Source organism: Capsicum annuum, chromosome 12, assembly GCF_002878395.1.
Source record: "Capsicum annuum cultivar UCD-10X-F1 chromosome 12, UCD10Xv1.1, whole genome shotgun sequence".
Taxonomy (NCBI): domain Eukaryota; kingdom Viridiplantae; phylum Streptophyta; class Magnoliopsida; order Solanales; family Solanaceae; genus Capsicum; species Capsicum annuum.
The window spans coordinates 80,334,735-80,358,764 of NC_061122.1; the positions used below are offsets into that span (position 1 = coordinate 80,334,735).

Below are 24,030 nucleotides of genomic sequence, written 5' to 3' on the forward strand. Positions count from 1 at the left end.
GTGGGATGACAGTTTTAGCAATATCAGACAATCCCTTCTGCAGAGAGTAACGTCTGATCATGTCCCTGTTATACTGCAATGTGGAGATAGGGACCAACAAAAATCATACTTCAAGTTTGATAATTGGTGGCTGAACACTGATGGCTTTGTTAACAAAGTTAAAGAGTTGGGTGGACAACATTTGACTTTTCAGGAAAACCTGACTACATTTTTTCTTGTAAAATGAAAGCTTTGAAAGGAAAATTGAGGGAGTGGAGTAAAAGCAATCAAGGCAATCTGAAAGTACAGAAGTCAAACTTGCTTAATCAACTGGCAGTGTTCGACAAGATATTGGAAAGCAGAAATTTAACAAAGGAGGAATTGGTGGAGAAGGCATTCGTACTAATGAAGTATGAACTTTTGAAGAATGAAGAAGAGGCATGGAGGCAAAGATCAAGGGCCACTTGGTTGAACGAAGGAGACAAGAACACTAAGTTTTTTCACAAAACTGCAAATGCCCATAAAAGATGTAACAACATTGACCAATTAATGATCCGTGATGAATTAATATCAGAGCCACAGACTATCAAGAATGCGATTCTGGAATTTTACAAAGAACTCTACACGGAGACTGGAGAGTGGAGGCCTGGAAGCAACTTTGAAGATTGTCCCGCAAATTTGAAGGACAAGAAGTCCTGAGAAGTTTGAAAATGTGTGCCATGGTTAAGGCACCAGGCCCTGATGGATTCACAATGGGGTTCTTTATTAAATGTTGGGAGGTGCTCAAACAGGACATCATGGGGGTATTCCAAAATTTCCATTCTCATGCTTTCTTTGAAAGGAGTTTTAATGCAACTTACATTGCTTTGATTCCCAAGAAGAAAGGTGCAAAGGAGTTAAAGGACTACATGCCAATAAGTCCCATAGGAATCATCTACAAGATTATTGCAAAAGTACTTGCTGAGAGACTGAAAAAGGTAATGGAAAAGTTGATACAGATGACATTCATAAAAGGAAGACAAATAATGGATGCTATTCTTACAGCCAACGAAGCGGTGGACTCAAGACAGACGCAGAAGAAGCCTGTTGTTCTTTGTAAGCTAGATAAAGCGTATAAACGTGTAAATTGGAAGTTCTTACTTAGCATGTTACAACAAATGGGCTTTGGAGTGAAATGGATCAAGTGGATAAAATTTTGCATTTCTACTGTCAAATTCTCAGTCATCATTAATGGTTCCCCAGAAGTTTTTTTCCAAGCTCAAAGAGGTCTCAGGCAGGGTGATCCATTATCCTTTTTTTGTTCATAATTGCCATGGAAGGGCTAAACAACATGATCAAAACAACGAATCTTAATGGGTGGATTAAGGGCTTTGAGGTAGCCATGAATGGTCATTATAATCAGGAGATTACACATCTCCAATACGCTGATGACACCTTGATATTCTGTGATGCAGATGTGGAGCAATTGAGAATTCTAAGAATTATCTTAGTCCTTTTTGAAGGTATTTTTGGGCTACATATTAATCGGAGAAAGTCATCTTTTCCCAATTAATGAAGTAACACACATAGAGGCTTTGGCAATGATTCTAGGGGGAGAAGTAGGGGCTCTCCCTACTTAGTATCTTGGTATGCCATTGGGGGCAAAATTAAAATCTACAGGGATCTTGAACAATGTCATAGAGAAATGTGAGAAAAAGCTTTCAAGATGGAAGTGTCAATACTTGTCATTTGGTGTGAGACTCACTCTGATTAATTTTGTCCTAAATTCTATGCTGACTTATATGATGTCCCTTTTTCCCATTCCAGTGGGAGTCACTCAAAGACTAGACAACATTAGAAGGAAGTTTTTGTGGCAGGGCAATAAAGAAAAAAAGGTGTATAATCTAATAAAGTGGAAAGAAGTAATTCTAAGCAAGGTTCAAGGCGGACCGGGAATTAGAAATTTGAAGAATCACAACAAATCACTCAAATTGAAGTAGTTATGGAGATATTCTCAAGATCCTCAAAGCTTATGGAGCAAGGTGATCAAAGCTAAGTATGAAGTGGAAGATAACTGGATGACAAAGCCAGTTAACTTAGCTTATGGAAGCCTTTGGAGGTCTATCAGAGTACTATGGCAACACTTAAATGTAAAGTCTCTATCAAAGTACTGTTAGAATATAAGTAGAAATAGGAATATCATATAAAAATCTTACTTAGAAAAGGATTGTACTATAGTGTCTATAAATAGGGTTATAGGGTCTTAATGTAATTATGTAAACACAATTCAATAATATTTTTTCTCGATTATTTCTCACATGGTATCAAAGCATTGGTGCAAAATACACCACCACCAAGAGGATCGGAAAGCTCAGGCGACAACTCCCCGACCAAAACCACCGAAAAGTCACTTGCCACGCGCCCCCACACTCCTGTTGGAATTCCGACGATATCTGACCAGCTTTTGTTTTTTTAGTTTTAGCGAAGTTTCACAGATTTCAGTCGCCGAAACCTTAATTCTGGCGACTTTATTTTTTTCGGTGAATTTTAAGCAATTTTCAGAACTCTAATTCTATTTCTTGGTATTTTTAAGTCAAAATTTCCAAGATGTCTTTTGGATATGATGTTTTTGTCCCTAGAACTACTGGAATCGGAAGTTCAAGTCCTATGATCACTTCCAAACCATTAATGGGAAGTTCAAATTATTTAGCTTGGGCTTCCTCCGTTGAATTGTGGTGCAAAGGTCAAGCTGTCCAAGATTATTTAAAGATGAAGACAAGTACGGTAGATGAAAAGACAAAATCTAGCGCGGAAGATGCAAAAGCCAAAGAAATATGGGAGAAAGTTGATGCTCAATTATGTAGTCTCTTATGGCGATCTATTGATTCCAAGTTCATGTGCCCTTGTTTCGTCCATTCCAGACATGTTATCTAGTTTGGGAAAAGGCTCGTGCTTTATACACTAATGACATCTCGTTTTATAATGTGATATCTCGAATGACCAACTTGAAGAAACCGGGATTCAATATGTCTACTTACTTGGGATAAGTACAAGCAGTCATGGAAGAATTTGATACATTGATGCCCGTCACTGCGGATGTGGAAAAACAACAAGAGCACAGACATATATTGTTTTTAGTTTTTACACTTGCTGGATTTTCTATCGACCATGATTCAGTACGTGATAGATTTTAGCTAGACCTACGGTTCCTACAATTGATGAGTTATTCTCTCGTCTGCTTCATTTTGTCGTGCCTCCCAGTCACAAAGTAATTTCATCACCAACCGTTGACTCCTCTATTCTAGCATTTCAAACCATAGAAACACGAACATATCAACCTATGGAGAATCGGCGAGGAGGTGGTCGTTCTAGAAAATCTCGGTCAAAGTGTAGTTATTGTCATAAAGTTGGACACACTCAGGATTTATGCCATATTTTGCATGGTCCACCACCCAGTTATGATCCTATTATTGTAAAGGAATATAATGAGTTTCTTCGGAATTGAGCAAGTAAGCAGACATCTCCACAGCCTAATCGACCATCCAATAATGCTCATATTGCCTAGACAAAATATGATAAGTTCCTTGAGTATCGAGCAAGTAAGCAGGCATCTCCACAAGCAGCCTCAGCTGCCCAACCTGATACTTCTGTTGCTGGTAATCCTTTTGCTTGTGTTTCACAGTCTAGTACTCGTAGATCATGGGTCGTGGACTCAGGTGCTTCTGGTCATATTTCTGGTAACAAATTACTTCTGTCTGTTATTGTTTATTTACAATCTCTTCCTGCTATTACTTTAGCCATTGGGATCTGAACACAATCAAAAGGAGTTGGACAAGCCAAACCCCTATCTTCTGTCACTCTAGACTCTGTTCTTTATGTCCCTGATTGTCCTTTTAATCTTGCATCTGTTGGTCGTTTGAAACATGCCTTTCATTATAGCATAACCTCTTTTGATGATTCTTTTCTAATGAAGGACCGCAGTAACCTTTACCATCTTACCTCCTCAAATTCCTTCACAACATGCTCCGTTACAAACCCTCCAGACCAAATTCACAAATGTTTAGGACATCCGAGTCTATCAAAGCTACAAAAAATGGTGCCTAGTTTGTCTAGTTTATCCACATTATATTGTGAGTCATGTCAACTTGGGAAACACACTTGTGCTACTTTTTCACGTAGTATTGAGAGTCGTTCAGAGTCTATTTTCTCATTAGTTCATTCTGATGTTTGGGGTCCTAGTAGAGGCAGTTCACCTTAGGTTTTCGTTATTTTGTTAGTTTCATTGATGATTTTCAATATGTACTTGGGTTTTCTTAATGAAAGGTTGTTCTGAGATATTTTCTATATTCACAAGTTTTTGTGCTGAAATGCAAACTCAATTTGGTGTTTCTATTTTTACTTTTCGTAGTGATAATGCCTTAGAATACTTATCCTCCCAGTTTTGGGAGAAATCATCAAGGAATTATTCACCAGACATCTTGTCCTTACACCCCTCAGCAGAACGGTATAGCAGAAAGAAAAAATAGACATCTTCTTGAGACTGTTCGCACTCTTCTCATTGAATCCAATGTTCCGCTGCTTTTTTGGGGCGGTGCAGTCCTCACATCTTGCTATCTAATTAATAGAATGCCATCGTCTTCCATTCAGAATCTGGTTCCCCTTCTATATTGTTTCCATAGTGACATCTCTATTCTATCCGTGTCTTTGGGAGCACATGCTTTGTTCATAGCTTAGCCTCGGGAAAAGATAAATTAACCCCTCGTGCTCTTAAGTGTGTCTTCCTTGGTTACTCTCGAGTTTAAAAAGGGTATCATTGTTATTCACCCGATCTTCGCCGATACTTTATGTTCGCCGATGTCATCTCTTTTGAATCTTAACCTTACTATACATCTTCTGATCATCCTGATATCTCTGAAATTTTACCCGTGTCTCCAGTTTTACTCGCACCATCCTTGGTCTTACTCGTATCTCCAGACTTACTTGAACCAACCTTTGAGGAATCAACAATTACTTTTACGTCTCCAACTGCAGTGCCACCATTTCTGACTTATCATCGTCGTCCGCGTCCACCATTAGTCTCAGATGATTCATGTCATGCGTCGGACGCTGCTCCTATTGCGGACTTGCTTTTTCCTAGCCCATCAATTCCACTTCAAAAAGGTATGCGTTCCATTCGTAATGCTAACCCACATTATACTTTCTTGAGTTATCATCGTTTATCATCACCCCATTATGCTTTCATATCATCTTTGTCCTCTATTTTCATTCCTAAGACTATAGGTAAAGCATTTTCTCATTCAAGATGGAAACAGACTATGATAGTTGAGATGTCTGCTTTACACGCGAGTGGTATTTGGGAGCTTGTTTTCCTTACTGCAGGTAAATCTACTGTTGGTTGCCGTTGGGTCTATGCAATCAAAGTTGGTCTAGACGGTTAGGTTGATCGACTTAAGGCTGGCTTTGTTGCCAAAGGATACACACAAATATTTGGGCTTGATTATAGTGACACTTTCTCTCCAGTGACTAAAAATAGCATCTGTCCATCTTTTCCTATCCATTGCTGTCGTTTGTCATTGGCCTCTTTATCAGTTGGATATTAAGAATGCTTTTCTGCATAGTGATCTTGAGGAAGAAGTCTATATAGAGCAATTACCTGGTTTTGTTGCTTAGGGGAGTCTGGTAGCCTTGTATGTCGATTGCGCAGGTCACTCTATGGTCTGAAATAGTCCTCTCGAGCTTGGTTTGGAAAGTTTAGCACAGTAATTCAGCAGTTTGGCATGATTCGTAGTGGAGTCGATCACTCGTTGTTTAATCGACATTCTCAACCAAATCTGTGTATTTATTTGGTGGTTTATGTTGATGATATCGATATCACTGGCAATGATGAAGATGGTATCACTAAATTGAAGCAATATCTCTTTCAACATTTGCATACTAAAGATCTCGGCAGACTGAAATATTTTCTAGGCATTGAGGTTGCTCAGTCCAGATCAGGTATTGTTATTTCTCAACACAAGTATGCTTAAGAGATTCTTAAGGAGACAGGACTGATGGGATGTAGACCCATTGACACTCCTATGGATCCAAATGCTAAACTTCTGCTAGGACAGGGGAAGCCACTCAGTGATCCTGAAAGGTATAGGCGGTTAGTTGGAAAGTTGAATTATTACACCATGATTAGACCTGACATATCCTTTCCTATGAGTGTTGTAAGTCAATTTATAACTCCCCCCCGGGATAGTCATTTGGATGCAGTTCGTATTCTGCGATATATAAAGTCAACTCCAGATAAAGGACTACTTTTTGAGGATCGAGGTCACGAGCATATCATTGGATACACAGATGCTGATTGGGCAGGATCACCCTCTGATAGACGTTCTACCTTCGGATATTGTGTTTTAGTAGGAGGTAATTTGGTGTCTTGGAAGAGTAAGAAACAGAGTGTGGTTGCTCGGTCTAGAGTGGAAGCAGAATATCGAGCAATGACTGTAGCAACTTGTGATGTAGTTTGGATCATACAATTGCTGAGAAAACTAAAATTTGGAGAAACCGGGATGATGGAACTTGTGTTTGATAATCAACCAGCCCTTTATATCGTATCGAATCCCGTGTTTCATAAGAGGACTAAACACATAGAGATTGATTGTCACTTTATAAGAAAAAAAAATACTCTCAGGTGATATTGTTACAAAATTTGTGAAGTCAAGTGATTTACTTGCAGATATCTTCACCACGTCCCTCACCGGTCCTTGTATTAATTACATTTGTGCTAGGTACATATGACTTGTATGCACCAGCTTGAGGGGGAGTGTTAGAATATGAGTAGAAATAGAAATAGTATATAAAAATTCTACTTGGAAAAGGATTGTGGCACTAATTTTTTATGTCTTTAAAATAGCCCTAAATGCTGATGAATACAACAGTACTAATTGTCAAAAAACTTCTTGTGATTTATAGTGCTTTTTATATAATTTTTACATAATACATGTTATTCCCTCATTTATGTGGCACTAATTTTTTATGTCTTTAAAATATTTTAAGTTGTTAATTATTGTAATTTATAATAGTTTTTACGTCCTTTTCAAAGAATATATGTTACTCCATATATCTCAATTTATGTAGCACTGATAGAATTTTGAGAGTCAATCCAATTTTTTTATGTCTTTTAAATATTTATCGTTGTTAAATATTATAATTTATAATATTTTCTTAATTTATAAATATATAACAGATTTAGAAAAGTAAGACGAACATAAAAAAACTGAGAAAATACTAAGTAGCAACTATAGTACACGCATATAAATCTGCAATGAAGAACATCACATGGACCCCACATGTTATACTATAAAATCAGCACAAATAGTAGGTCTGGGACCCATGCTCAGAATGACATAATCTATACAAAATGGCAAGGGTGAGATAGTTGAGTCAGGAAAACATTATTAAAGGTGCTACAGTACTACTTTTTTTTTTAATTTTTGGTGAAACTGGTGACTTTCTATATATTTATAACTGATTCATTACATAGTAGTCAGGGAACACTGGTCCCTATTTACAGCAAAAGAAACTCTAAGAACCTGCAGCTATTCTTAACACCTAGATGGAGTCTAGTACATCCAGAGTTTCTACAGTTGCTACAGAGTAAGATAGTTCACGCCAAAGACAAGATGCAGTTCATTTTTATATGTTGAACTGTGTTGCTCCTATTCTCTAAACACCTTGAGTTCCTTTCTTTCCAAACAGTCCACCAAATGGATGCAGGTATCATTCTCCATCTTTCTCCGTCTCCTGTCTCCCTTCCTGCTTCTTCCCAGCTTGCCAAAGGTGATGCAATGTTGTCTGGCATAATCCAGGCGATCCCTCCGAGAGCCCAAAAAATCCTCCATACTTGTCCTGTTACCTTGCAATGGAGAAAGAGATGCTTTAATGTCTCAGCCGTTTCTCCACATGAGCAGCATTTGGGACATATGGTAATCCCCCTTTTTATCATATTCTCTTTAGTGAGACAGCTTCTCTGGCTAGAAAGCCAGACAAAACTAGATACTTAGAAAGGGATCTTGGTCTTCCAAATATGTTTCCAACCATCAATCTGGTGACAGCTAAAGTTCAACTCCTTATAGCCCCATATTCACTTTATAGTTCCCACTATTGTGCCCATTCCACCATAGTTTATCAACCCAATTCCCAATTATTTGGCAATCTTCTAAAGGTGATGTCCCATCCCTGATTTATCTAATGCTTGGCTACTGTTCTGTGTTGATGAACCACTAGATTGTAGATGTAAGGGAGCTTCTCTTTTAGGCTCTCGGTACCTAGTCACACATCTTCCCAGAAGTTGGTCCTGCTCCCTTCTGCAATTTTTATGGAACATTTGCTTTTTAGCAAAGTCCATAAATTTCTGATAGATCTCCATAGGCTTACTCCATAAGGAGTGCTCATCTCCTTAGTCATCCACTTATCCTCCTCATATTTTTCATTGATGGCTCTTCATAACATTTGGTCTTCTTTTGTGTTCTGCATAGCCATTTTAATTTTAAAACCTTGCTTTGCATTTTTAGATCCCTGATCTTCAGACCTCCTTTTTTCCTGGTCATTATTATTGCCTTCCATTGGACTAGTTAGAAACCCTTTTTTTCCTTATTACGTTGCCACAAAAAGGATCTTTGGATGCTGTCTAGTCTTTTGATGACACTAGCGGGAATGGGAGAAAAGGTTACATATGGGAAGGTAGGGCATCTAGCACTGAGTTGATGAGTGTCTCTTCCTCCTAGTGACAAATATTGACATTTCCACCTAGATAGCTTCTTTTCACACCTTTCTATAACATCATTCCAAATTTCCTCTAGAGTCATGCCTAGATAAGCAGTAGGCAAAGGCCCCCCATCCCCACCCAAGTATTGATGCTAAGAATTCCATGTCATGGACATCATTATAGGGTACAATATTATTCTTGCCTAACCAATTAAATTGCTCTATTATGATTTTTTCCTAGATTAGGTTACAATTTCATTAATCACAAGGCCAAAATCAGCCATATAAAAGCAGTATACCAGAAAGTAAAGAACCTACCACACGACATGGTTCTCTACAAAAGATACCCAATCCTCTATACAACCTAACACTACATGGGAGCACCAAAAATAAATAAAGGATCGGAAACTACTCCTCAACTGCCCAACAATCATTTCTACCCCTTCAGAAGCCCTCTTATTTCTCTCTGTCCAAACGATCCACATAAAAGCTAGAGGGGCATTCCAAGCTCTGCTGCTTCTAGTTTTCCTGCAAGCCGACATTTCCATCATAGATCTAGGCATCAATTAAGATAAACCAAACTAGCTAAACATATACCACGACAATCTCATGGTCTGGTTGCAATGTAATAGAAGATGATCAACTTCCTTACCCATCTCCTTGCATAAGTACACCAGTTAATGCATATGACCTTACTTTTCTTTAGGTTTTCAGCCGTCAAAATCACCCCTCTAGCAGCTAACTGTAAAGAATGGATCTTGGGCCTAATTCAACCTCAAAAGCTAGCTCATGAGGGGAGGATTGTCCAAGTCTATATAAGGAGACCAATTACCCATCCCTTTTCTGATGTGGGATACTTAACACTCCCTCGCATTAACACTCCCTCGCATGTCCAAGCCTCGTTAACTTGGTGAACAAAGATTGGGATGGGCCTGGCTCTGATGCCATGTAAAGAACTCAACCTCAAAAGCCAATTCATGAGGGGAGGATTGTCCAAGTCCATATAAGGAGACCAATTACCTATCTCTTTTACGATGTGGGATACTTAACACTAACCTTGAGAAAAACTCACCTTCCTCAGCATCTTAGGAATCCAAACCGACTTTACGGGGAAAGCCTTCCTTCACCAAATAAAGGACTGGATAGAAAAAACCCAATTACTCTTTAACTGCCACCCTATGGAAATAATTCGAATTGGCATCCCCCTCTTCTAACCACAATGCCCTAGATTTTTGTCTCCAGCTAATCTCTTTAGCCATCCCAAAAGCAGCTAACTCCCTATTTAAGCTCGCTTTTCTCTCTTTTGCTCTCTCCTCCAACTCCCTCCCCATTTCTAATCTTTCTAATTCCCCCACCTCATTTAAAATCTTCCTCATCTTCACCTCTACTCTCCCTAAAACTTTTCTGTTCCACACCCTTAAATCCACTTTAAGCATCTTCAGCTTTTTTCCAAGACGAAAGGATGATATCCCCTCCACGACATAGCTACTCCACCACGCCGCCACCTTCTCTCCAAAATTCGAGGCTTCCAGCCACATATTCTCAAATTTGAACAGTGATCTTGCCCTTACTCCATCTACTACCATCTAGCAAATGGGTGAATGGTCTGAGGTCAACCTCGGTAAAAAAACTTGAATCACACAACCTAGACTTGGGAGAAGATTCCCCTGATCTGGACCAAGTGAAATAAGCTCCTGTCAAAAGTAAATCAATAAGATAATGGTTAACAATAAACTCCGAAAATTCTTCCATGACCCTGGAAATAACCCTACAACCCACCCACCCTCTTCTCTGGAAACCTAATAGTATTAAAATCCCCCTAGCACCCAAGGAATGTCTCATCTCCCCAATCCCTCTCCTACTTCTTTCCAAAACATCTCCTTTGAGCCTTCCCCCATAGCCCCATTTCCAAAGTTTCTAAACTTCATACTAATTATAAACTCCCCCTTCAAAATCTCCACACATTCCAACTTGCCATCATCCCACATAACTAGTATACCACCCGCGATTCCCCGAGCTGGTAGGTAATCGTACTTCACCCATCTTCCTCCCCACACACTTCTCACTATTCCATCTGTCAAAGTCTCCATTTTAGCCTCTTATATACATATCAAGGTTGCCTTCCATTTTCGTCTCTTATATACATATCAAGTTGCCCTTATTCTCTAAATCCTACTTTTAGGATTGCCCTTCTGTTGGGGTTGTTCATCCCCTCATGTTCCAACTAATGATTTCACTATCCATCAACAAATACTTTCCTCAACCCCCCTTTTGAACCCCTGACATCCCTTGCTCATCTCTTTATTTCTCCTACCATACACCAACAACTTTCGCCTCCCTTCAAGCACCAAATTAGGATTGCTCTCCTCCTCCAGTCCGTTATTTTTCAACTCAATCCTCGCTCTGGCCTCTTGATCGATGGAATATAATTGATCAATAACTTTCCCCTCCATACCTTCAAAAGACACACCTAAGAACTTCCCGAAATTAGTGTACTTTTCTTCTGCTCATTTGGAAAAATTCCTTTCCCCCATAATATTTTTGGCTTCCACGGAGATGTTCCCATCAATATTCGCAGCTGAATTGAAAGAAGAGATAAATCTCCCACATAAGCCTCTTTGCCAGCACAAACCCGCCAAATCTCCCCTTATCCAAAACCCCACAAGTGCCAAGGGAAAATCTGCTACCAGATCAGTGCTGTGCAGGGGTGTTCTGGCCCTTTGTAATATACATTTATTGGCTGTATCCACACTAGGATCCATACCCTCGAATCCTAAAATTTATGTGATGAAGAATCTGACCATTAGATCCGCACCCGTATCGGATACCTGCGCCCGAGGCTGAGCAACTTAGATCACGATGATTGTTGTTGTTGGCATTCTTGTTTCATTATTAATATTATATATAATTTTATATTTTTCTGATTCTTTTTCTCATTGCAGTCAATAGAAAATAATGGAAGGGCAAGAAATGAGGTTAATGATCAGCCACATCCTCCGGCAGAGGACAAGGTGCAACGTTTCTTTTAAATGTTACACTTCCTGATACTAGAGAAGTTTATTGAAGTGATAAAGCGAAAATCTGGGTCCGCTCAATTTCGGATATCAGTACTTTGTTCCAAAATTTAGTCCCCGACCCCAACACATCTTGGGGTGGTTATCTGAATTCTGTAAATCTGTTTCACTCTATGCAGCCTATATCTTTCCAATACTAACTAATTGCAGTTTAAGGCAACTTGGCGTTCTCTAAATCACACACTTATCCCATCAGGATAACTATTTAATCACAACTAATTGGTATCCTGCCTACATGGATCCTCGCGTCGATTGTATTCTGTTCTAACTTCTAAGTTAAATATCCAATAGTTTTGAGAGATTTTAGGTCTTCTATATGATTTTAAAATCTTCACTTCCACGACATTACTATTGTTGAATGGTGTGTTTACCTTTACCTGATCAAAGTAAAAAATATTACTTATTGAATAGTGTGTTTTATACTTGAGAAAAAAATTAAGGATTGTGATGAAAATCTTAAATTTGTTGAGGAACCCATGTTGCTACAGAATGTACTAAAATAGAGAGGAGAATAAATGAAAGAAAAATGTGTTAGATAGAGTAACTCTATGGAAGTCAGAAATTTTACTCAAAAATTGTGCCCAATTTATACCTTGGCTGATAAAAAATTATGCCCTGTATGTCGTAGTTTGCGGCTGGCTTTAGTTGCTTCTAATGTTCAAAACATTGTAGGAGTTGTATGTTACTGGATTTTGAAAGTAGAACTATATTTCTAAATGTTATATCATGTTATTGCAGAAAAAAGGTTTGGCTGCATGCATGCAGCATATATGTAATTCATTTTATGGATGCCATCAAATGTCTATTACCTTTTAGGTGAAGCTAGGAGAGCCTGGATACAAGGAAAGGTATTATTCCGAGAAATTCGGTGTATCAACGGCAGAGGGTATTCATGAAGTCAGACTAGATGTAGTAAGTTTTATAGAATGTTGTTTAACTCCTCTTGCCCTCCTCTCATAATCTGTTCATATTATATTCAAGTGGATTACTTGTCTCTACTTCTGGGCAGTATTCCCTCCTTTCCATGTAATGTGCCATTGTGCTATTGGGCACGAAGTTAAATAAAGAAATGACTTTTGGCACATACCAAAAGTACCCTTAAAATGTACGATTGGTTTTTAAACACGCAATAATAGTTCCATGGCTATATGAAAAGTATCACTTAAACATGCGATGATATATCTGGCTATAAGAGTATCATTATGGGTAAAGTAGGAAGTAAAGTTAAAGAGTTTCCAAGGAGAGGAAGGTGTCATTTTTTTTTTTTGGAATTGAAAGGTTGTCATAGAAAATGGAGCATTGAAGGAAACTAACAAAGGAAAGAGTGCCGCATAAAATGGAATAGAGTATTAGGAAATGTGAGAAATATAAGAGAAAAATATTATTGAATTGTTGTAACTACATTATTACATTGATGCCCTATTTATAGACAATACATTCCAATCCTTTTCCTAATAGGACACTACATTACAATCCTTTTCCAAGTAGGATTTTATATGTTATTCCTATTCCTACTCATATTCTAACACTCCTCCTCAAGCTGGTGCATAGAAGACATATGTACCAAGCTTGTTATGGATGTAACTAATATGAGAATCGGTAAGGGACTTGGTGAAGATATCTGCAAGAAAACTGATAAGGACTGCTTTGGACGTCGGGGAGACCTTAATGGAACGGAACAATCTGAAAAAATAATTCGAAAAGTAGTAAACATCGCTAGAAAGTTGATTTGTCACTAGAAATTTATAGAAAACTGGTATAAAATATATGTATCATCTCAAAATCAAGAGATGAGTAGATCTTGAACAAGAAAGTCACCGGAAACTTAGCCGAAATATGCTCACACACCGGATTATAGATTTGATGGCTGAAAATTGACTATAATCTGAGGAAAAAATTATATAGGTAGGGTCGGAGTGACAACATGACCCTACTGAGAAAGAGAAATATGGGTAGGGTCCGAATGATGGCATGACCCTATTGAGAAATAAAAATTATATGGGTAGGGTTGGAATGACGGCACGATCCTACTGGAAAAGAGAAATTATATTGGCAGGGTCTAAATGATGGCACGACCCTACTGAAAAAGAAAAATTATATTGGTAGGGTCGGAATAATGGCACGACCGCACATAAATTAGATCTGAGGAGTCACCAAAAAGATGTACGGAACTACGTAAATTAGATCTGAGGAGTCACCAAAAAGATGCATGGTGCTATGCATCTTAGATATGAGAAAGTAGTTCGGAAAGATGCACGGTGCTACGCAAATCAGATATGAGAAAATAGTCACCGAAAAGAAGAACGATGCTAAGAAAAATAGATATAAAAAAGTAGTCACCGAACATATGCGTGGTGCTACGCAAAGATATGAGAAAATAGTCACTAGAAAGATACACAGTGAGTCAGTGACCCAACTTTTGGTAACATAATCATTGGCCAGACGGGTAGCATATATGGATTATAGCCGTCGGCCGGCAGCGAAAACTCTTTGATTCTTTACCAAGATCGTGAAGCTTTGATACCATGTGAGAAATATAGGAGAAAAATATTATTGAATTGTTGTAACTATATTATTACATTGAGGCCCTATTTGTAGACAATACATTCCAATCCTTTTCCTAATAGGACACTACATTACAATCCTTTTCCAAGTAGGATTTTATGTGTTATTCCTGTTCCTACTCATCTTCTAATAGGAAAGAATTGCTAACTTTCACTATGTCATGTAATCACATAGAATCACCTTTGGCCCTAGCTATAAAGTCTGCAACAATCAGATAACATTAACAACATACCCAGTGTAATCTCACAAGTGCGGTCTGGGAGTGTAGGATGTATGCAAACCTTACTCCTACCTGTGTGTGGTAGAGAGGTGGTTTCTGGTAGACACTTGGCTCAAAGGAGTATAATTACAACCAAATAACAAGAGGAAGAAAGCAGTTGAATTAATAGGTGGTAGTAAAATTGAAGAACAAGATACAATGCGAATAATAACTAATACTACTTTTTTTTAAAGCATAGCGATTACTACTAAATAAGGAGAAGATTGGAAAAGGAGATTACCCCTGCCTTTCCCACATAAAAGTGATACAACTAGACTACATACTACCCTTATACTCTAATCCTCGACCTCCATACCTTCCTATTTAGGGTCATATCCTCAGTAAGCTGGAGATGAGCCATGTCCTGTCTTATTACCTCCCCTAGTTCTTTTTCGGCCTACCTATACCTCTCCTAAAATAGGCAACTTCTCACACCTCCTATTCGTGGATCCACATACCTCTTCTTCACATGCCCAAAATCATCTTAGCCTTGCTTCTCTCATCTTGTCCGCCACGGGGACCACTCCCTCCTTGTCTTGTATAACTTTCGTCCTTAATCTCATTTCTCCTAGTATGATATGATAACACATCTATCTGAGTGTCCTCATCTCCATGACCTTCATCTTCTGTATGTGTGCGTTCTTTACTGGCCATCTCTCTGCCCAATACAACCCTAAACACCACCCTACAGAACTTACCTTTTTAGTTTTGGTGACACATTCTTATCACATAGTCGCTGTCATTTCACCCACCTTCGCTCCGATTCGATGTGCAACATCATCATCCATCTCCCCGTTCCCTTAGATTATAGACCCAAGATACTCGAAATTTCTTCTCTTGGGTATGACTTGTGCATCGATCTTCACTTCCACCTTTGCTTCATGTGTGATGTAAATAAACTTACACTCCAAGTACTCTGTTGTAGTTGCTTAACTTGAAATATTTAGATTCTAAGGCTTGTCTCCAAATTTCCAGTCTATTATTAACTCCACACCTGTCTCATCGAAAATACGATGTCATCCACAAATAGCATACGCTGTGTCACCTCTTATTTCTAAATTTAAGTTAAACTATTTTGTCAATATTCAGTTTTGAGAAGGTGATATCTGGCTTGATTTCTTTCTGGAATTTTGTATTGTGTGTGTATGATGTTCTAGCGGTTGGAGCTAGACATGTAAAAACTATGAAGCTTAGAACAAGGCAAACAGGCTTTGTGATGGTATTTTTAGTGTTTAATGCTGATGTAGGAGGTATAGTACAACTTGCGACTCATTTTGTTCAAATTAGGAATAAAAAAAGGGCTGGTTGGTGCACTAAAGCTCCTGCTTGCACAGGGTCTGGGGAAGGGCCAGACCCCAATGATCTACTAAAGCTCCTGCTTGTGCAGGGTCTGGGGAAGGGCCCGACTACAATGGTCTATTGTACGCAGCCTTACCTTGTATTTCTGCCAAAGGCTGTTTCCAAGGCTTAAACCCGTGACCTCCTGGTCTCATGGGGGAAACTCCACCCGTTACTCCAAGGCTCTCCTCCAAATTAGGAAGTGTGGTTATAATGGTAATATGCTCTAACCTGCACTTCCAATAAGTTGGTCATTCTGTTCATTGTTTGTTTGAGTTACTCCTAGAAGTAAAGAACTAGCTGCTTTTAGGTTGGAGTGTTGTACAATTTTACTTTTCCCATCCCGATCACTTTACTATGATGGGTTTGTAGTTTCAATGAATTTTTTGGACAAATTATTAGATTGCATCGTTAGACACATGGAACAAACTAGGTGATTTTTCAGGTTACTCCTTCCATCTCAACTGCTTGACCCAACACTCTTGGTGTGGAGTTTAAGGGTAATATATTTGAACAAATAAATGTTTGAATTTGGATGACAAGGGTTGGAAATAGTGGTTCAAAATTTAAAGATGTATAGAAGTCAGTGAAAAGGTAGCACATCAAATATGAAATAAGATGAAGTAGGCTTAAATATTATACTGTTTGAGGGAGCTTAATATTTCCATTTAAACAGAAACTCAAGTTCTTTTGGGTAACACAAATTGGAGTAGGTTTTAGTTTTATCACAGAGAGAGTAATTAATACTTTCAAGATGTTTTTGTAACATTTTTGTATCTGAAGCTCACATTTCTGAATGGAGCATATTTTCGTTGGAAATATTTGATCGATTATGTTTTTGGCTCCCGTGAGGATTTTCAGTTGCAAAATTTTCACCCCTTGTTTACCTTGTCTGCATCTCCAATCACCTGTTGGGTAGATGTTTCTCAGCTAGATGTAAAATCCGTTCCTCAGGTGTGCTGTTCTTCTTTCTGAAAAGGCATAGATGTTAGCCTTTGTTTGCTTAATTTTCTTTGTTAGGTTAATTTGGCTTCCATAGCTCTTCTGTTGCTTCGTGGCCTTCATTTGGGCTATGATTCTATGACTTTACTGTCCAGGAATTCCTTATAATTACTTTATTATTTAAGTCCTCTAAGGTATATGCTTTGTCAAGTTATTCTCAACAATTTTGTTGGGAAAAAGCAGGGTAGATTTTATCATTGCCAAAAAGATGCCGAGGGAGTGCTGCGAATTACAGAAGTTTGTTGAATGTGCCCAGTTGCATAAAATCAAAAACAATTTACAAAATCATATCTATGCCAGTAAGCTAGTGGCGCAAGACAAAATCAGTCTCTGGGCTGGATCCCATTTCCTTCAACCTATTCCACCCACCACCCAATTCATTCAGGAAAAAGGAACAAGAGTGAAAATTCCTTCAGACATTTATGTTTTTCTCTTCTTCCACAATGTCCAGACAATGCATAATTGTGTATTATCATATTTCAGATTTGCTGCATCTTCCTGTTAATTTTTCCTATCATAGTGTCCGGACAATGCATTTTTTTTTGAAACTGGTATGATATCCACAGGTATACTACAATTAAAAGTGTAGTTCCCCTCCAAAAACTATTACAACTTATTATCATTTTCGAGCTAACTGGTTCCTATAAATAGTCTAACACATCAAATGTCTTTTGTTTGAGCTAATACATCATGTTTACACCAAAAATAAGAAAGGCCTAGACAAGTTCATTTTGATCTTCTGCAAGCTGTTTGCACATTCTCAAAACATCTGTTGTTCCTTCCTCTCCAAATTATCCACCATATACATGCTGGGACAATCTTTCATCTCTCTTCCATTGAAGCATTAACATCCCTGTTCCAGCTGCTTAGGACTCCCTTATACTCCCTGGTTTCACCCACCTGATTCCTTTCAGGCAAATGAACATTCTCCGATGCCTGATTTGTCCACTTGCAATGCAAAAAGAGATGGTTTATTGTTTGAGCTTGTTCTCCACAGAGAGAACACCTAGAAGCCAACTGGTAGCCTTTTTTTTGTAAGGTTTTCGTGAGTCAACTGCTTCTTTAGTCAGTAACCATAGAAAATAGTTTACATTGTATGGCACCTTAGGTTTCCAAATAATCTTCTATGGCCAACTAGTCTCCTGTCCTCATGACATGAGCTCCTTGTAAACCGATCTGATAGAGAACTTCCCTTGACTATCTCCTCCCATGTCAACAGATCTTTCTCATCAGTGAGACTAGTGAAGGAAGCTAAAGAATTTTGAAATTCTGCCACTTTGTCAATTTTCCAGGCATATAAGTGTCTTCTTAGGGCTAGATTCCACCCTTGCCAGTCCACATTGTAGCCATAGTGGCCAGTTGTTGTTGGCTTAAAGTAAACTACTAAGGATGCAGTTGTTTCATTGTAGAGTCACCATTCCAGTTATCTTCCCCAAATGGGGTCTTTTGCCCATTGCCAACCTTTACTCTTGTTCTATAGTGTAGTATAGGCCACAGATTCCTAATTGCCCTCCACACAATGCAATTATATGGAGTACTTACCATCTTTGTCATCCACCTATCTTCCATACCATATTTTGCTGTGATGACATCCCTCCAAAGCACGCCTTCCTCATTAGTAAACTTCCATAGCCACTTCATCATGAGACTTTGATTTTGCTTTCTCAAATTTCTAATTCCCAGACCTGCTTTCCTGTTCACAATCAATTCCTCCCATTTAACTAAATGAAACTTCTTCTTGTCTTCGCTTCCTTGCCACAAAAATTTTCTTCCAAGGGCATCAATACTTTTAGCTACACTGGATGGGATTGAGAATACAGACATCATATAGGAAGGTATTGCATCCAACACACTGTTCACTAGGGTCAATCTACCTCCTAGAGAGAAATATTGACTCTTCCAGTTTGTGAGCCTCTTTTCACATTTCTCCAAAACCCCATTCCAGATGCCTTTTGATTTACTCTTGGCACCTAAAGGCATGTCTAGGGAAGTTGTAGGGAGCTCCTACTCTGCCTCCCAGTTCTTTTTTGTTTTTTTGGGGAGAATGGTAACAATTAATCTTTATCTCCACAGGTATACTACATCAAAATATGTAGTCCCCCTTCAAAAGTATTACAACTTACAACTTAAACATCTATTTGTTGTTCCTATGAATAGTTTAAAACATCAAAACGATATTCTGTTTGAGCTATTAATTTCTCTTTACACCAAGAATAAAACAGAGCTAGACAATTCATTTTAAATTCTGCAAGTTGCTCTGCTTGTTTTCAAAACATCTACTATACCTTTGTTTCCACACTGTCCACGAAATGCATGCAGGAACAATCTTCCATCTTCCTTCCTTCCTGGTTGCATTGCCATCATTGTGCAGTTTAGTAGTCCTTTTATGGTCCCTGTCCTCACCCATTTAATCCTCCTCAGATAGGTGAACATCTTCCGCAACTGGTCTGTCCACATATGATGTAAAATAAGATGATTGATTGTCACAACATGTTTCCCACATACAAACCATCTGAAACACAGTTGAAAGCCTCTCTTATTCAAATTCTCATGTGTCAATAACTTTAACCAGAAGCAAAGTAAAGCAGTTCACTTTATTAGGGAACTCTGCCTCCCATTTTTGTAGCCAACAACTATCTCAACAATTGTATTGATGGGATAAATGAAGCTCTTCCCCAATAGATGTGGAGACCTGATACTGCCTCAAAAATGATAAATATGACCCTGAAAATCAAAACTTGATCTACCTCTTGCTTCACAAAACACCAAAGTATCATCTGCATATTGGAGATGAGCTATCTCCAAATTGTTAGGTCAGCTTGACTTCCCCTAATCCATCCCTTCCCTTTTGCCGTGTTGATTAGACTATTCATCCCTTCCATAGCTCATGGGTAACCCTGCCTCAAGTCTCTCTGTGAAGGGAAAAATCCGTTAATTAAGATTGAGAACCTCACAGTGCCAATGCAATGTTTGATCCAGCTTATCCATCACCTTAAAAATTCCATTTTCCTTATATGTGAAGCAGAAAGTTCCAGTTCAGAAAGTCTATGACTTTCTGAATATCTAGCTTGCAAACCATCCTTGGCTTGTTGCTTATTTGTCTACCCTTTACACACTCATTGGCTATCAGCACAACATCCATGATCTGACTCCCCTTATGAATGCCATCTAGTGCCTATCCACTAGGCTATATATCAATTTCTTGAGTCATTCTGCTAGAAGTTTGGCTATGATCTTGTAGACTACCCCAATACTATTGGGTCTAAAGTCTTTTAGTTTATCAGCACCCCCCTTTTTTGGAATTAGAGCCACAAAATTTGCATTTAGGCTCTTTTCAAAGAAACTGCTTTCATGGAAATTCTGGATAGCTGCTACTAAATCAACACTGGTAACATCCCAACATTGTTTGAAAACTCCATAGTAATGCCATCAGGTCCTGGGGCCTTACCTCCAGCACATGCCTTGATGCTATCTAAAATCTCCTGGGCATCAAAAGGGACCTCCAGCATGGATTTTTCCACATCACTGATTTTTGGACAGTTTGCCATCTCCAGTTGAGGTCTCCAATCTTCTGTCTCTGCATACAAGTTTTAGTTTTCATATAAGGATATTACTTCTTTCTTAATGTCCTCTGGATTTTCTATCCCTTCCCGTCCACTTTCAACCTGTCAATTGTATTTATTTCTCCTGTGTGCATTGGCTGTTTTGTGAAAGAGGCTCATATTTTTGTCCCCTTCTTTTAGCCAGATGGCCCTAGACCTCTAGACCTCTGCCTCCAAGATTTCTTCTCCTCTAGCAATTTCTTCAAATTCATTGGTCAAAGACATTCTGGGGGCAATTTCTTCCTCCTGAAGGATCCCGTGTTCCTGTAATTTCTTTAATACTCCAGACAATGCATTCTAAGATCGTATACCAGTTTCGCTGCATCTTCTTACCAGCAAAGCTTCGAAAAGGTTCTTTTAGGGATATTGGAATCACCTAGTTCAAACCAACAAAACCCACAACTACTTTGCTGATTTAAATGCAAAGTCTTCAGTTCTCATCACCACACCAGTAACACATTGCAAAATTGAAGTCCTGTTTCCTTCAGAATTTTCTTGAGCAAGACATGCCTACAAGGCAAGCCATCCAATAGAGGAAACATAGGAGGAGCCCTATTCTTCCACAGTACCTTTCTGTGGCCACCCCTTTCCATTTTCTAACAGCATGCATTTCTCTTTACCTTTTCCATCTGATGCAGTCTGGCTGTCCTGCTTCCATCACCATTCTAATCTTTCCAGCAAAAAAATCAGCCTATTGACCTCCCAGACCTGGCAATGGCAATTTCTTCTGCATGTAATAGTCCAGTTTCACTGTCACAGCACTGGGCAATGTTAGCAATTTCAAAAAAAAAAAAAAGGCAGTGGGCGATGTTAGTGTCAGCATTAGGAGTGAAACTGAATAGTTTTGGAAACTCATCTTTGAGTGGCATATGGACCAACAGTTGGTCCTGCCAGAACCTCATGTTCCTGCCATTTCTCACCACAAATTGACTGTAGTTTGAACTCTTTCCACAGGTTTTACCCTTTACTTTATAAGGTAAAATAACTCGATCATGTACCCTTTGCTGAAAAGTTGACTTGTCGCTGGAAAATTGTCGAAAATTGGTATAAAATATATGGGTCATCTCGAAATCAAGAGATGAGTAGATTTGAACAAGATAGTCCCTGAAGAACTGGTCGGGACATACTCACGCGCCAGATTATTAGATTTGGTGGCTGAACAGTTTTACCATTTGAGAAAAAAATTATATGGGTAGGGTCGGAATGACGACACGACCCTATTGAGAAAGAGAATTATATGTGTAGGTCGGAATGACGACACGATCCTATTGAGAAATAGAAATTATATGGGTAGAGTCGGAATGACGACACGACCCTACTGAAAAATATAAATTATATGGGTAGGGTGGGAATAACGACACAACCCTACCTAAAAAGAGAAATTATATTGGTAGGGTGGAATGACGACACGACCCTACTGAAAAAAAATTATATAGGTAGGGTTGAATGACGGCACGACGCTACTGAAAAAGAAAAATAGATGAGTAGGGTTGAAATGATGGCGTGACCCTACTAAAAAAGAGAAATTATATGGGTTGGGTCGAAATAATGGAACGACCCTACGTAAATCAGATACGAGGAGTCACCAGAAAAACACAACGAATTGCACAAATTAGATTGGAGGAGTCACCGGAAAGACGCATAGCGTTATGCAACTCAGATATAAGAAAGTAGTCTGGAAAGATGCACGGTGCTACCAAATCAGATTTGAGAAAGTGGTCACTCGAAAGATGCATAGTGCTAGAAAAAATAAATATGAAAATGTGGTCACCAGAAAGATGCACGGTGCTACGCAAAGATATGATAGAGTAGTCACCAGAAAGAAGCACGGTGGTGCTATTTTTTGGTAGCATGATCATTGGCTAGACAAGCAACATATATGGGTAATGCTACTCGCCGGCAGCGGAAGCTTGTTGATTCTTTGCTAAGATCGTAGAGGCTCTGATACCATGTGAAGAAAGAAGAATATTATTGAATTGTTGTAAGTTCAATATTACATTGAGACCCTATAAAATAGATAATACATTCTAATCCTTTTTTAAATAGGACACTACATACAATCCCTTTCCAAGTAAGATTGTACATGCTATTCCTATTCATACTCATATTCTAACAAGTCCCATGTTCCAAGACCCAACTCTCAACCTAAAGGTTCCTTTATCCTGCTTAACCCTACTACCCGTCGCCACCAACCTCTACCTCGACCTCGACCCTAACCTAGCACATGGCCTAAACCCCGACCTCACCATGGACCCTGGTCTTGACCCCAACCCCGAACCCAACCCAACCCTAACCCTGACCCGTCACATGACCCTAGTATACCATCGACCACTACAACCACTACTCCATAAGAGAAGAAAAATAAGATGCATAAATAGGTAGGGCTAAAAAGACGCAATGGTAATAACGAGTGAAATCAGTGATGAAACTTGAAGCTATGACCACTATATGCTAAGGAAACAAACAGAAATCTACAGGAAAGAATCAAGAAACAACAACATATGCCAAAAGCAATAAATCTACAGGAAATAATCAAGAATCAACAGTGTATGCCAAAAGCAATAAAACCAATATACTACAGCACAAGTTTTGATAAACAACAATCAATAACAAGAATTATACTATCCATAAGAATCTGGCTGGCTTTAGAAAATAACAACAATTGAAAATAATAACACGTACGACAGTAAATAGATATGCTGGTCTCAGCTAACTACTACGAAGTAACAGAGAAAGAGGAACCAGTATTCCAACAAGAACAATCAAAGATAATCAGACAAGAAACCAAGAGAAAGGACTGAAATACAAACATCAAAAGAGACATGGCGTATCTGCCACCTATAGCCACCTATAGTCAAGAAACCTAGACAAGATAACTAGAGGTGATGAAACGAGTGCACCTGATTCGGAGAGAAGAAGAAGTGAGAGCGTTTTCTTGATTGATTCGTTGGATTCCAGCAAGTTGCTGCAGAAATTAGTTGCCAGAATTTTGCTGCCGTCGCCTTTACCTATTGTTGATACCGTCTTGAATTTGGTCAATAGAAAATGTACGCCGCGAGACACCGGACATGTAGTACATGAAAGGGGTTAGAAAGAAAAGAGAGAAGAAAAAGTGCAGATTTGCTCTTCGGAGGACGGAGAAGATGGTCGGAAATTATTCGCCTGAAATTTGAATGCAGGACGTCGCCGAGAAATTGAATGAAGAACGTTGCCGGAGTCCGCTATAGAGAAGGTAACAATAATCCAACATAAAACATAAAACACTTTTTATTTAAATTGTATATTATTATTTGCATATAGATTAGTGCTACACATTTGATGCGGAAAAACAATCTTAATCATTCAACATTCATATCTGAAGACACCATCTGAATCATTCGGACCTCCCCAGACCTCACTTGTGGGATTTCATTGGGTATGTTGTTGTCGTTTTTGTTATTTGATTTGGACATTTTCTTTTTTGAAATTAAAGATTCAGACA

General features: G+C 38.7%; 1 protein-coding gene across 10 annotated transcripts in view; it reads left to right on the forward strand.

Annotated features, from left to right (window-relative positions):
• Nucleotides 1-24,030, forward strand: part of LOC107849685 (5'-3' exoribonuclease 4) — a 65,157-nt gene that overhangs the window by 16,482 nt on the left and 24,645 nt on the right. For 8 of the 10 annotated variants that reach the window (XM_047401855.1, XM_016694238.2, XM_047401854.1 and 5 more), the window contains 2 exons: nucleotides 11,652-11,720; nucleotides 12,600-12,695. The exons of 1 other annotated variant lie outside the window; for it this stretch is intronic. In XM_047401855.1, the coding sequence (XP_047257811.1) occupies nucleotides 11,652-11,720; nucleotides 12,600-12,695 (165 nt within the window). The remainder of the gene's footprint in view (nucleotides 1-11,651; nucleotides 11,721-12,599; nucleotides 12,696-24,030) is intronic. One more of the 10 variants, XM_016694241.2, reaches the window with a different exon arrangement.